At 45.9% G+C, this 12,690-nt stretch overlaps 1 protein-coding gene across 1 annotated transcript in view; it reads right to left on the bottom strand.

The window, feature by feature from the left end:
* The window catches only part of hmcn2 (hemicentin 2), a 40,731-nt gene extending 29,722 nt beyond the window's left edge, over window positions 1-11,009 (bottom strand). The window contains exons 1-13 of the mRNA XM_086207326.1: window positions 10,723-11,009; window positions 8,954-9,024; window positions 8,406-8,564; window positions 6,802-6,924; window positions 3,381-3,552; window positions 3,168-3,274; window positions 2,961-3,081; window positions 2,611-2,874; window positions 2,357-2,501; window positions 1,817-1,938; window positions 1,367-1,639; window positions 830-971; window positions 448-575 (exon numbers count right to left, since the gene is read on the bottom strand). Coding sequence (XP_086063452.1) covers window positions 448-575; window positions 830-971; window positions 1,367-1,639; window positions 1,817-1,938; window positions 2,357-2,501; window positions 2,611-2,874; window positions 2,961-3,081; window positions 3,168-3,274; window positions 3,381-3,552; window positions 6,802-6,924; window positions 8,406-8,564; window positions 8,954-9,024; window positions 10,723-10,981 — 2,086 coding nt within the window. The 5' untranslated portion in view covers window positions 10,982-11,009. The remainder of the gene's footprint in view (window positions 1-447; window positions 576-829; window positions 972-1,366; window positions 1,640-1,816; window positions 1,939-2,356; window positions 2,502-2,610; window positions 2,875-2,960; window positions 3,082-3,167; window positions 3,275-3,380; window positions 3,553-6,801; window positions 6,925-8,405; window positions 8,565-8,953; window positions 9,025-10,722) is intronic.
* Window positions 11,010-12,690: the final 1,681 nt, after the last annotated feature.

The following is a 12,690-nucleotide window of genomic DNA, read 5'->3' as shown; positions in this document are numbered from 1 at the left end:
TGTGTCAACAGAGCAGAGATGGATTCTTTTGAAGCAGGCAGACAGCTGAGCTGAGAGGAAGGCTCTCGGTGCCTTGACAGATTAATGTTGTTCAAAATGACATTCGTAGACAAACCAAGCACACCCTAGGAAGAGGCTGACAGAGCCCATCAGCGTGGAGGGTTTTGTCAGCCACTAACTGACAGCCGTGACCGAAATGTCAGGCTTACAACTGTTCATGAAACAAGACAAGAAATATCCTTTTGTGCGGCCAGACTTGCTGGAGCGTCACTCAAAGTTAGTGTGCAACTCACGCTGGCTTTACTTTTTTACAAACACTGAAATTAATAACAAATCAATCAACTTAAAGTTTCAATGTGCATAAAACGCACAGATAATTCTAGGCTACGCTGTAGAGTGCAAAGCAGTGCTCATCAACTTTACATCTGCAGAAAGATTCTGATTTACCTGCAAAAGTGAGTGACACAGACTGAGAGGCCGTCCCAGCTGTATTGCTTGCCAGACATGTGTAGTTCCCAGCATCCTCTTGGAGAGCCCCTCGAATGGTTAGAACACCATGTTGCTGGAGGCTTAACCTGTTTTGTGCAAGTGACAGAAATCATGTTTGCTGCCTCGTCCTGATTGCACGTGCAAAATGTTATGCAGTGTATAAGGAGAGAATTCCTACAGAATGCGCACGAACATGAAAAAAATGTTTTAAATCAGTAAATTTTACACTCCACAATGACACAAACAAGAAGTGACAATAGTGCTTGTAGTTCAAGTGGAATGTAATGACTCTCAGAGCCCTCTGTGCCGGAGGTGATGAGTGGGCTGAAAGGTCTCTTACCTCGGCCGATTAGTGAGGAACATGTTTCCATGGCTCCAGAAGAGCTTGGGAGGGGGGGAGCCGGACACTGAGCAGACGAGTCGGATCTCGTCCCCTCGGGAGAAAACCTGGCTCTGGGGGTGAACTACCACAGAAGGAGCCTCTACAGTTGAAACCAAACATAGACAAACACAGTCTTATCGCCGCTGCATGATGTCATTTCTAACTTCTCTATCATGGGTTCAACATCAGTAAACAATGCAATTAGCGGTGTCTGACATCACTACTGGCAGATTGTACTCAGGAAGTTTCACACTTCTTTTGCTATTCTTGATATTCACTACTAAACGCTGAAGCCATGCCCACAACAGAAAACACTTTAACATGCATCAATTCTGGCTGATGAGAAACATTTTCTGACGAGGAAGTGGCTCAATCTGACTGCAGGGAGTTTGAGCTAGTAATGGAAACCAGATGGCGGGTGCCTGAGAGGAGCCATGAGGCCCCCGTGTGTTAAGCATTTAAGCAGATGACCTGTGGAGTTGCATCCCACTGTACCTGGGATGAGAAGCCACACATTGATGTTGGCGTCTCCGAAGGCGTTGGTGGCCACACACTGGTACTCCCCCGCATCCTGTATCCGCACCGCATTGATCTGCAGGGATGAGTCGGACAGCAGCCTCACTCTCCCAGAGCGGGCTCGGATGGTGCGACCCGCTCGATGCCAGGTCAAGTTGTGGCGCATGGAACCCTCAACTTGACAGGACAAAACAGCCATAGCTCCCACTGAGGACGTTACATTCACCGCTGGCTTCAAGACTGGAGGAGGCTCTGATTTAATGGAGACACAACCGGAACATCCAACTGGTGACATGTGTGTCGAGAAATGCAGAAATAGTTTACTGTCGACACAAATGTTTGTACTGGCATCCTCAGACTCACGTAGCCATGATTATAAAAACATAAGGAACTGACTTTGCCGTGACAGTGCGAATGTATATGACACACCTCTAACTGTCAGCTGGGTTAAAGCGCGTCCTTGTCCTGCGCTGCTCTGCGCTACGCACTCATACAGGCCTTCATCCTCTGCTGAAGCGTGGTCAATCTCCCATGATGCCATGGCAGAATTCCTGATACAAAAACACACGCTTCATTCACTGAGCATGACAAAAGCAACAAGACCCTATTTTACTTCATGGTGTTTGGCAAACACGTGCTCACTGAGAATAGTTTTCACCACAAGTAAGCTTCACATCACGTAATTCAAAGCAGAGCATCAAGAAAGACAAGGCTGTGTGTTCATTACTGGAGATGACACAATCGAATATGTAACGTTCTTAGAAGTGTGTATACCTGCTTCCTGACATGTGAGGCAATAAAATGAAAGAGACAACCAGCACTAATGCTTTCCAGGCCTGCCCACTGCATGGAGTGTGCATGATGTAATCAATGACCAAATTAGAATCTTCTACAGCAGGTAATGACAGCATGAAGCTGTAGCATCTACGGAGGTGAACATTGGAGAGCGTAAACGGAGGACAGACTCACTGAAAGACCTTCTCCTCTCCGAGAGTAACCCCACTTCTGGTAAATCGTAGTCTGTAGGGGACGTCACTTTCCACCGAACAGCTAATCACAGCAGGCTGCATGTAGAGACCCTTCACCACTTCAGGCATGCTCACAGCTGGGGGATCTACACCATGGAGGAAACAAAGGTTAAAGGTCACAGTAGAGATTGATGAGGTGTGAGAGACACTGCAGAGGGGCTAAGGAGATGTGTCGGGGGGTGGGGGGTGTCTTGCCTGGGACTATGTTGGTGTATGAGACACTGGACAGCCGTTGGAAGCGGTAGCCCTCCAAATCTTTGCCCATCACCTTGATGAAGAAGCTCTGGGAGGGGGTGCGGATCTCTGGGAGACTCCACAGTCCCTGCTGGCCAAGGTCAGAGGGCAGAGGCACCTGGATGGTGCGCAGGGAGCGGCCTGAACCAGACATCAGCTCCACTTGGCTCAGCAGACCCGGGGGCTTCAGGCCCGTGCACTTCAGGAGAATATGGGCTGGGAGTCCTGAGAGGGACAGAAACCGCATCATAAAGTCATCTGTCACACGTGTTCTCAGTCAGTTGTGATGCTAACAGAAACATGAGCAGCACCTTTGATGGGCCGCTCCCTGGTGTGGTTGAACTCTGAAACAGGCACACTTGAAAAGCCAGCCCGGAAGTCTAGATTGCTGACCCCTGTGACCCTCAGAGTATGGCGACCACTGCAGTTCACCTGATGCGGATGAAAACAATAGTATGAGCCTACCGTAGTAAAATCATGAGTACGAGATATTGATGAATTATTCTCCAGAGCAGTACCTTCAGTTTCCAGGCACCTGGTCTGGGAAATTTCAGATTGACAACACGAGCAGAGTTTGGAATGTTGAGGAGCTCTGTGAGGCCCTGCTCCACGCCAACTACACGGCCTGAGGGAGAAACGTTTCATTTCAGTGTTATATAGTTTTTGGGACTGCTGATGGAGCTGTAGCTGATATGGAATGGGAAAAAAAACAATAATAATGTGACGTCTACCGAGGGGGTCGGTGAGCTCAATTTGCGGTGCTGGCCCACTGAGTGAAACGGTGACCTCTCTGAGACTGGGGTCAAAGGGCACTTCCCACTTGTTCTCCTGGGCGCTGTCATGGTTGGAGGACAGCAGGTGGACCTTCATGGCCTGAACTGTCTCCTCTACCCACTTTAAAACCTGGCGGGAGAGGAAAAACAACATTTCATGCTGGAGGACACACATTAGCAGGTATACAACGCTGGGACACAGTCAGGGATCCCCTCCAAACTCAGACGGGATGAGGACAGGAAGGATGCAACGGTGACCTTTCCGTAAGAGCCCCCCAAGCAGAGGGCTGCTCTTTATCTTTGGACTATTCTTTCATCACAGAAGTATTCCTCAGGGGGATTTTGCCTAAACAAAGGAAAAGTGAAACAGCTCTACTGTCAAACTGATAACATACAGTTTTCTGCACTCTCAAGCGTGTATTCCCAGAGGAGAGTCCTGCACAGTAGAAGTCTTTCAGGCAGCAGCCTCCCTCCCGCAGCACAGCTTTCATGAATCATGAGGCTAGTTCCTCGGAATAGAAAGCAGCAGTGAAAGTAGCAGGAGGCCCTTTGTTTTAGAAAAACATCTAAACTTTCTATTACACAGTATCAAATTTACAGTCATGTCTGGCTGGTGATTCCCACTTTTCTATGGAACTGGTCAAGCTTAGCCAGATGAGTAGACTCACTTCTTAAATGAGTCATTCCACTCAGAGCAGATTACCCAAACTCTAGATAATAACGGATAATTTGATCATATTTAATGGAAAAAAACAGCAATCATTAAGCTTGTAATATTCCTTGGTGGGTCTCCAGAAAATAATCTGACGCTATAGAATTGCAGTTTTGACAGGTGCTTGGCCCTGCGGCTATAATCATTATCATGTTTTCGACTACAGTTTTCCTTTTGTTGTCTCTAAAATGAAAACAGAAGCAGCAAAATCCACTGACATTTCACAGTCTCATTTCAGTGGCCACAATTGGCTCGACGTCTTCCATCTTCCAAGCGCTTAACAAGCAACTGCTGTCTCGTGTTTTTTTGACCTCGCATGGAGAAGCCTTATGGTTGAGCTGCTCTGTAATGAAAGAAACTGAAAACATTTCTTCAGTGAGCCCTCGAAGTTGGAGCCAATGACAACACATTTTAAGACATTTACAGAGAGGAGCAGAAACTGAAACAAGGGAAGGCTTTGATAATTTAATCATCAGGCCTCGGCTTTTTGTCTATCAGGTCTGCTGGGTGCTGACAGCAGCTGGTTCCTCTCGCTGTTTTACAACTGGAAACAGCTGTAATGTCTGCCACATGTGCAGCCATCACCAGCAGAGAAGGAAACAGCTAAGAAGTGACCTACATCTGGCCCAGGGTAGGGTCTCCTGCTCATATTCAAGAGCAGAGAGGAACGGGCATCAGTCAGCCCCCAGATAAAAGCCAGCGGACCGCAGAGATGGGACGACCGCTGTCCGTGCAGCAACGTCCTTGTGAAGCCTGCTGAGCTCTGCAGCCGCTCCCTGTTCTACACTCCTGTGAAACATCATCCGGGGTGTCTCAGCTGAACAGACGTACAGGGCTGTTCCAGGAAGGATCCCCTCTGTTACTCATAGAAGCATGACAGATGGGCCAAACAATAAAGGTCAGCGGAGGCGGGGTCATACTGTAGTCCCCTCCCTTGTTCAGGTACAAGGTACTAAAGAAAGCTGTAGTTGTGCCGTGGTTTAAATTGAACAGCTTGACTCCAGACCCCCTGGTGGGCAGAGGTCAGCTTAGTACTTGCCCAAGTTTAAACACCAGACTCGCCCACATTTGCGGGGAGATGTCCCACTTCAAATGAAGGTTATGAGAGCGAATCAGTGCCAGATGGAGTCCTGACTCCTCATTGAGATGCAGCGCACCTGCCACGGCTTTTTCGCTTCCACCTGTGTTTCACTGAAGGTTTGTTTTTTTGCACACTCGGAAGGGCAGCTGAGGATAAATGCTGTCTGGGTTTAATTCTACTTTAACAGCCATTAAAGCCCCTTAACTCTCGACTGTATCGATCTAATGAGAAAACCATGAGGACACTTCTCAAGTAAAAACAGACAATCCTGTACTGGGAACCTGCTGCATGACACTGATCTTATAACTGCTGACATTATCTGGAAGCTGAAACGTCACAGCCGTCACTTCTGATCACACGCCCCAGGCCACTGATGACTAAGGATGGCATCATTACCATCGTGGTCCAGCTTCAACACTACATAAATGTTTTGTTTTTTTTTAATTTGTTGTTGTGCGCGCTCTTGTTAGCACATCCTCTCATTGATCATAACCTGTCAAATTTAACGAGTGTGAAGAATGAAGAATGCGGAGCTGACAATGAGCTGTTGTGCGTGGACTCGGAGCCAACTCCACTGGGCAGCTGCGCTGGAAGGAGGGAAGCCATGACAGATCGTATCCTGGGATTAGAGAGTAAAATAAGCGGTCTGTTTTCTCTCTACTCTCCCCCCGGTGACCACAAAAAGACTCTGTATATTTGATTTGGCCACACTTTATTAAACTGCTATTAAAGAGGAATATTTTGCTTAGACATAGAGAACCTCAGAGCTTTTTATGGATTAAAAGATTTGCATTAATTTGGTAAAAGCTTGCCACCCAAGAGCTTTAATCAGACAAGTCTAAAATTGGTGGACATCCCCCGAAAAATTGTTCACAATATGTTAACATGTACCAATACACCAAGAGCATGTCAACACAAGATGCTAGTTTAGCATCTGGGATCAAGGTGTGAAGGCGAATTTGGTCTCAAAATCCCTCGCAAATACAACGCAGAAATGTCAATTGAAACAGTCACTAAATATCTGGCACAATTATTGAGTGATAATGAACTGAGCAGCCTCTCACACACACATGCTTTGTATGTTTAGTTACATACGAGCACGACTTGACAGGAAACAGACGCCCCCCACACACACACAAACACATTGGAGTTCAGGGGTTCAGTGGGCCACCAGAGCACCGATCTGCTGGCTCCGGCTCACTGCTGGCCAGCCACCTCCTGTGTTGACATGTAGGATACCAGTGTCTCTTCCAGAGGAAGCGCTGGCTTCTTTTACGTCTGCTTGGGAAGTCAGTCACGCTGTCTTTGGCCTCTTACACAGGGCTTCTGTTACATGCCATTTCCGATTTTAATGAATTCCTGCTCTGTTTGTCACCAGGAAGTTTCATATCAGCTTTGTAGACATTTGATTACAGTGAATAAAAACAGCTATTATTACATTAGTGGTCCTGTTCCTGCTGTTGACCATTTGTAGAACAGTTTTCTTTTTATACAAACCATTTAATTCTGCAATGAAGATTTAATACCACTGCAATGATCTCATTAACATTTCAAAGTACGGCAGCGATCATCCGTCATGCTCTCACCTCGTTGACCTGCTGCTTGTCCAGGTGAAAGATTTGGCCTGAGGAGGTGGCAGCAATCTCCTCGTAGGCTCTGTAGCCGGGCTGCGAGCGGTCCCCACAGTCCCCCGTCAACACAAAGACCACCTGAGAATGAAGGGGGGCAGAAGAGTTAAGAGGATTACTTGTGTTCAACGTTTGCTCTCGAAGGATTTTCTTTCATTTTGCACCAAAGTAGCTCTAATGCTTTTAGGCAGGTGGAGGTTACTATGACTCAGCAACTCTGAAGACACTTCTCTTCAGCTCAGCTGAGCATCAGGAACGTCGCTGGATGTAGATCTTTCCCAGCATGCCATTGGGGAAGATGTGTTTGTGATGTACACATGCAGGAACCTGCTGTGACCTGTGCTTCAAATCCATTCAGTAGCAATTAGGGTTGGATACCCAGGACCATGTGATGTCACAGCACCAGTGAAACGTGTTCAAACCAAGCCCAGTCAGGTCAATGGAGGGATGAAAGCAGCCTCGCGTGTGGTTACAAAACAAAACTTGCATTTTTTAGTATGAGTTACTGAGATAAAACATCTAAAAAAAAGGAAGCAAAATATCTCTGAAGCTCCTTTTTGACCAAAGGAGCTTCGCCCTGGAGCCTTTAGAGGAACCACTTTCATTTTGACCATGAACACCAGGATCTAGCCAGGGTCCCTCCTCAGGAGATAGCACTTTCAGGAACTATTGGGATGCGTCTTTTTCTGCTGAATCTTTCCAGCTGGCTCAGTTATTCATATTTAATTCATGTTGAAATAAAATCCATAAACCAGCTGACTGATACCGCGGATACATCAAGGGTCAGAATAACAAGAAAGTTTGAGCAATGGACCATTGCGGTGCTGGTCTCACTGTTTGCTTGTTTTTTAACTACAAGATGACCTCCAACAGGAACTAGAAACAGTGAACGTCGGTCAGAAATTGTGGGGCTTTTTCATATGACGGTGGACTGATTTGACCAATATTCACGAGTCTTTAGGTCACAGTTGAAACACAGGCGACACTGTCTTATCCCAAGACAAGCTCCTGGAACTAAAGCCCCAGGAATTTTCTTAAGCCCCACAAACTTTTGGTTGAAAAGGGGCTTAAAAGTAAGGAGAAAGGTATTTGTGTATGGTATTTGATTACTCATTCGTACATCTGAATTCACAAAATAAGTCAAAAACTCCGGCTTGCTTTGGGGTTTACTCAAAATAATGAATAGAACCGTTATTGGCCCTGAGGGAATTTGTGTTAGCATCAGTATCAAAAGGCACATTTAAAAACCTAAGATAAACACATTGTACTGTATAGAAAGTAAAGTACCAAAAAAATATATCATGGTACCACCTGGACCAGTACTACAATCGCTTCAAATGTGAGTAGAATTCAAGAAAAGAAAAGAAATGTCTTCTCTCAAACGAATCGCCAATTTCCCCAAAACATTATTGGAAAAATACATTTTTAAAATAACAGAACAAATCCCGAATTGTTGTGTACGTGTACTGTCTCCACCGCCATCGTGTGTCCACAGTACTGACAAGAGTACACGACTGACACTGACAATCATGAGCGTGTGTCTGTGGTATCGAGACTTTTACCTGAGACTGACGAAGCTGCACCAGCTGGAGAACATCTCTCTTTAGCCGGTAGTCTTTGGCTCTGGCGTCAGTGAAGACATAGATGAAGGATCCAGGCAGAGAAACCTCCAGGGCTCTCTTGATGGCTCCTACACTCATCTCAGGGCAGTCGCCGCCACCCTGAGCGACAGGATCACACACACAATACCACTGGAATAAACCCGTTCCCAGTGTCGTATTTCATTCAAACCTTTCCCTACTTTGAGAACTCTTGTGGCTTTTGTACCAGATTTTCCTACTTTAAAATGTCATGGTAGACATTGCATAGAAATATTCAAAACCCGGTAAGTGATAATAGCACTGTAGAGCAGATTAACCCTCTACGGATCAATATCAATGTGTAACTGACATTCCTGAGTCAACTGGCTGCTTTTATGGCTCTCCTCTGACTGCGCTACTGTTCCACAACTCTGTGGCTGCTGTCCACTTGGCTAAAACTCCGATTTGTGTGGAACTATTCAGTGGTCTCTGTACTACAGAGCAGGCAAGTCATGTGTTTCGGTTCCCACCTGGACAAATAGTTCTTGAAGATCCTGCTGGAACTTTTTAGGGTCAGTGGTGATGGAGACAGGCCCGATATCTGCAAGGTTGGAGATGTACATAATCAAAAATCCCCAAAAGGAACAGAACCATTCCAGCTCATCTTAGAGGAGAATTCTGGCATTTTTCAAGCTGTCTCTGTTGGGATCCTCTCAATGATGTGTTTAGAGACTGATCAAAATCAGAGACTTGCAATGATAAATGTAACAGCCACTTTGCAGTTGTCGATCTTGCTCAATATTGGAACAATTTTTCTTCAAATCAATCATTTGAACCCAACACAAAGGATAATAGGGCCTGGGATGAAAAACATTCCTGGTCTCTATACAGGCGCCTATGAACACTGACCCCAGTGGAATAATGATTCAGGCCTAAACTCAAGTAAACAAACACATCAGAACAATTGATTTAGTTGTTTCCTCTAAGAATTTAAGAATCCGTGAACATTCACAGCAACCAAATCCCTAATAAGCAACAGATCCATCTATCAGGACCAGAAGCCCTAAAGGTTCTGTGTTGGAATATCAATCATCACGAACCCCACAAAGCACCGAGGGGAGAGTAGATTTCTGCTCTGCCAAAATAAAATCATCAGGTTCGGTTTCTCAGAAATGTTTCCAAAAGTTCGAAAGTCAGTGCGCGTTCTACAAGAAAACTTCCTCGACTCTAAACCAGAACTGGTCTCCAGCATGACGGGGAAGAGCCTGTGCGGGCCTGACACTTCCTAGGAAGGCTTTTGTTGTTAATCGATGGAACAGTAAACATTAACCAACAGACAGAACACACATTGTTTTTGCCATTGAACACTGCTGCCAAGAAACACAAGCTTTTCATTACAACTATTACAGAGAAGACCCACGTTAGGTAGAGATGCTCGACTGTCAACACAACATTAAAGTATCTTTGTGAGGCTAATGACACAGAGCTCGCAGGCATGTGTCAAGCTGACGACAATCCGAACTCCTTCTCCATCCATCTTCCGAGGGTGGAGGCTTTCAAGTCCTGGTCTCGTCCTCATGAGGGCCTGTAAAACACTGACAGTCCTGTCACGCCTCTTTGTCAGCCGGCACAGCGTCTCCTTAGCAAGCTTGAAAGTTTACAAGGTCCCCAAAGGCAGGGCACATTAAACACAGACAAAATGTGTGGTGTTAGTGGAGCCCACCACCACCATCATTCCACCCCCCGGCTGGCTAAACCGGGGGCTGTGAGGGTTTTCCGGAGGCTAGGATGGAGGAGAGGGAGGGGTGGGGAGGGGTGATTGGGGTAATTACACACAGGCAGACAGCATATGCTTCTCATCAGTGCTCAAACACCCTCCCCCATTAGAGCACTCTTATTTTCAAGCTCCAGATTTCCCATAAAGGATGAGAAGTCCTACCTGTCCCACTACCTCCACCCTCACTGGACTCCCATCAGACTGAGTCCTGGGCTACTTTGACCGGGCTGAGCTGTGACACCTTCATGAGTTTTGCTGCTGCTTGCTGCTTCTGAGATCATCTCAAGAAAATTCACAAAACTGACACCAAAACGCCATCCCATCAGGGGCAATGTGACCCGCAACGGTGACAAGGAGGTTGTTAAAGTGTGAGAGGGGAAGTCAATGCACAAACATTATCTTTACTGATTACTGCAGTAATTAAATTTAAAAAGTGTCTTAATTCACAAAAATCATTAGAATTCGGGAATACCAGTGTCACAAAACAGTATCTCACTTTTGTTTCAAGTGGTAATAAAGTACCTGGGTCATGAAATGGCACCAGAACAAAGTTCTTGATGGGTCTGGTCCTCCTGCTGAGGGTTTTCTCCAGGATCCGTGAGGCGCCATCTATCACCTGTTTCAGATCGTCGTACATAGAGCCGGTAACATCGAACACAAAGGCCAGGGTCGAGGCGCTGTCACCGGATCCATCATCATCCTCAGCCGGGGGGACTGCCAAGAGCCTGTGCGCGCTGATACAGAGCACTAAGACAAGGCACTTTAAGAAGTCACCGGTCATTTTTTTTTTAAAGTTTAGATTGACAACATCTGTCTGCTGGAACGAGCCAAATTACGTTAAATAAATTAAAGTTTACAAAAAAAAACCTCTTAGATTTAGAACAACTTAACAAAAAAAAGGCTACCACTGCTTCCTATCGACAAGAAAGATATATAGAATAATTCGGCTACAGTGAAACACATAAAATTCCAGTGTGAAACGAGTCCAGAGGAGAACATCCGTGCGTAAAGTTTGGAGGAGCGTGTGGTGAGACTCTGTGCTGGAGCGCCCCTGGAGAGCTGCAGCTCTGACGCTTCAAACGGGGGCGGAGATGGGTATTAAAAGGTTCCCGAGACCCAACCTGATTTGTATGTGTGCGTGAGTTTGTGTGTAACTCGACCCCGCGGTGACTTCCAGGCTTTCACCCTCTTCAACATTCCCTCACAATTCGAGTTTCTCCGCGCAATCGAGGTGTGCCAAAGAGACGCGGTTTTAACACGTTACCGGCGGAGTGTGTGTTCTGGACGCGGCCGTAACAATGTCTCAACCTCATTTTTATAAATAGCAGCGGTTTAAATTCAGCTGGCACGATCTAATTTTACACACCCTGAGAAATATCCCCTTGGCATACGAACGAGGCATAGCTTTACACGCCACACAGAAATACATTGTTGCTAATCTGGATATAAATATTTATCAATCATAAAAAGTTGGTATCAAGTTTTAACAAATCAAAAGGCCCAGAAATCTTTCTTCTAAAGGTTGAAAAAAACAAACACTTGACTTGCTCTGCGTCTCATTTCTACAGTTCAAACCTTCTAATAGAAGAAATAAATCAGGGGTGGAAGACGGAAGGTTCAAAGCTCGGGCTTACCAGACCTCCCCCTTCAAATCATTTACTCGTGTGAGAGCAAGTGTGTGCAGGCCCGGTGAACACACACCCAGCAGTGTCATGAGCCCAGCGGTCAGTGCCTAGACATCACCACTTTCTGAAATTCATTTGTAACAGGATACATCGTCCAGCGCAGGCGTGAACGCCGCAGAGCGGGTTGGCATGTGTTGATTCGAAGCATCACAAAAACAAGATAACGCTGTTGGTGTTTGTATCTCAGAGCAACACTGGCCTGTCACTCACACACAGTTCAAGTGTGTGTGAGTGTGACTTACTTGACAATCACTGTGAGGTTTTAAGCAGTGGTGGTAGAAGTACACAGCTCCTTTACCTAAGCGAGAGTAGAAATATCCAGATAAAATAGTATGGTGGTAAAAGTCTTCATTCAAAATTCTACTGATGTATTTGCTGAGGTATTAAAAGTAGAAGCACACATTCTACAAGTGGTCAATCCTCACACCACTGACTGGTAAAGGTCACGCTGGCGTGATGTGCGTGTGTGTGTCTGTGTTCCAGTTGTGCTGCTCTGATGGCGACTTCTTGGAGTTGGCAGCTTCACACCTTTGAGTACATCGTCTTCATCAGGAAGTTTTCTACGCAAAATCTTTCTCTTCAAAGTAACTGCTCAGGCAAATGTAGTCAAAAGTACAAGAATTCATTTGAAATGTTGAAGCAAAAGACCAAAGCGCCCTAAAATGCAAATACTCATGTAGAGTACAGGCACTTCAACACCGCACTTAAGTAGAGTATTTGAGTAAAAACACTTCCACCACTGGGTTCCGCAATTTACAGATTTACACGAGCAACAGTCATTCCACGCTGGAAATGCATTTTACAA

Source organism: Aulostomus chinensis, chromosome 6 (genome assembly GCF_037954235.1).
Source record: "Aulostomus chinensis isolate RoL2024-O1b breed Wild chromosome 6, RoL_Achi_v1.0, whole genome shotgun sequence".
Classification (NCBI taxonomy): domain Eukaryota; kingdom Metazoa; phylum Chordata; class Actinopteri; order Syngnathiformes; family Aulostomidae; genus Aulostomus; species Aulostomus chinensis.
This window is presented reverse-complemented; position numbering and strand designations above follow the sequence as displayed.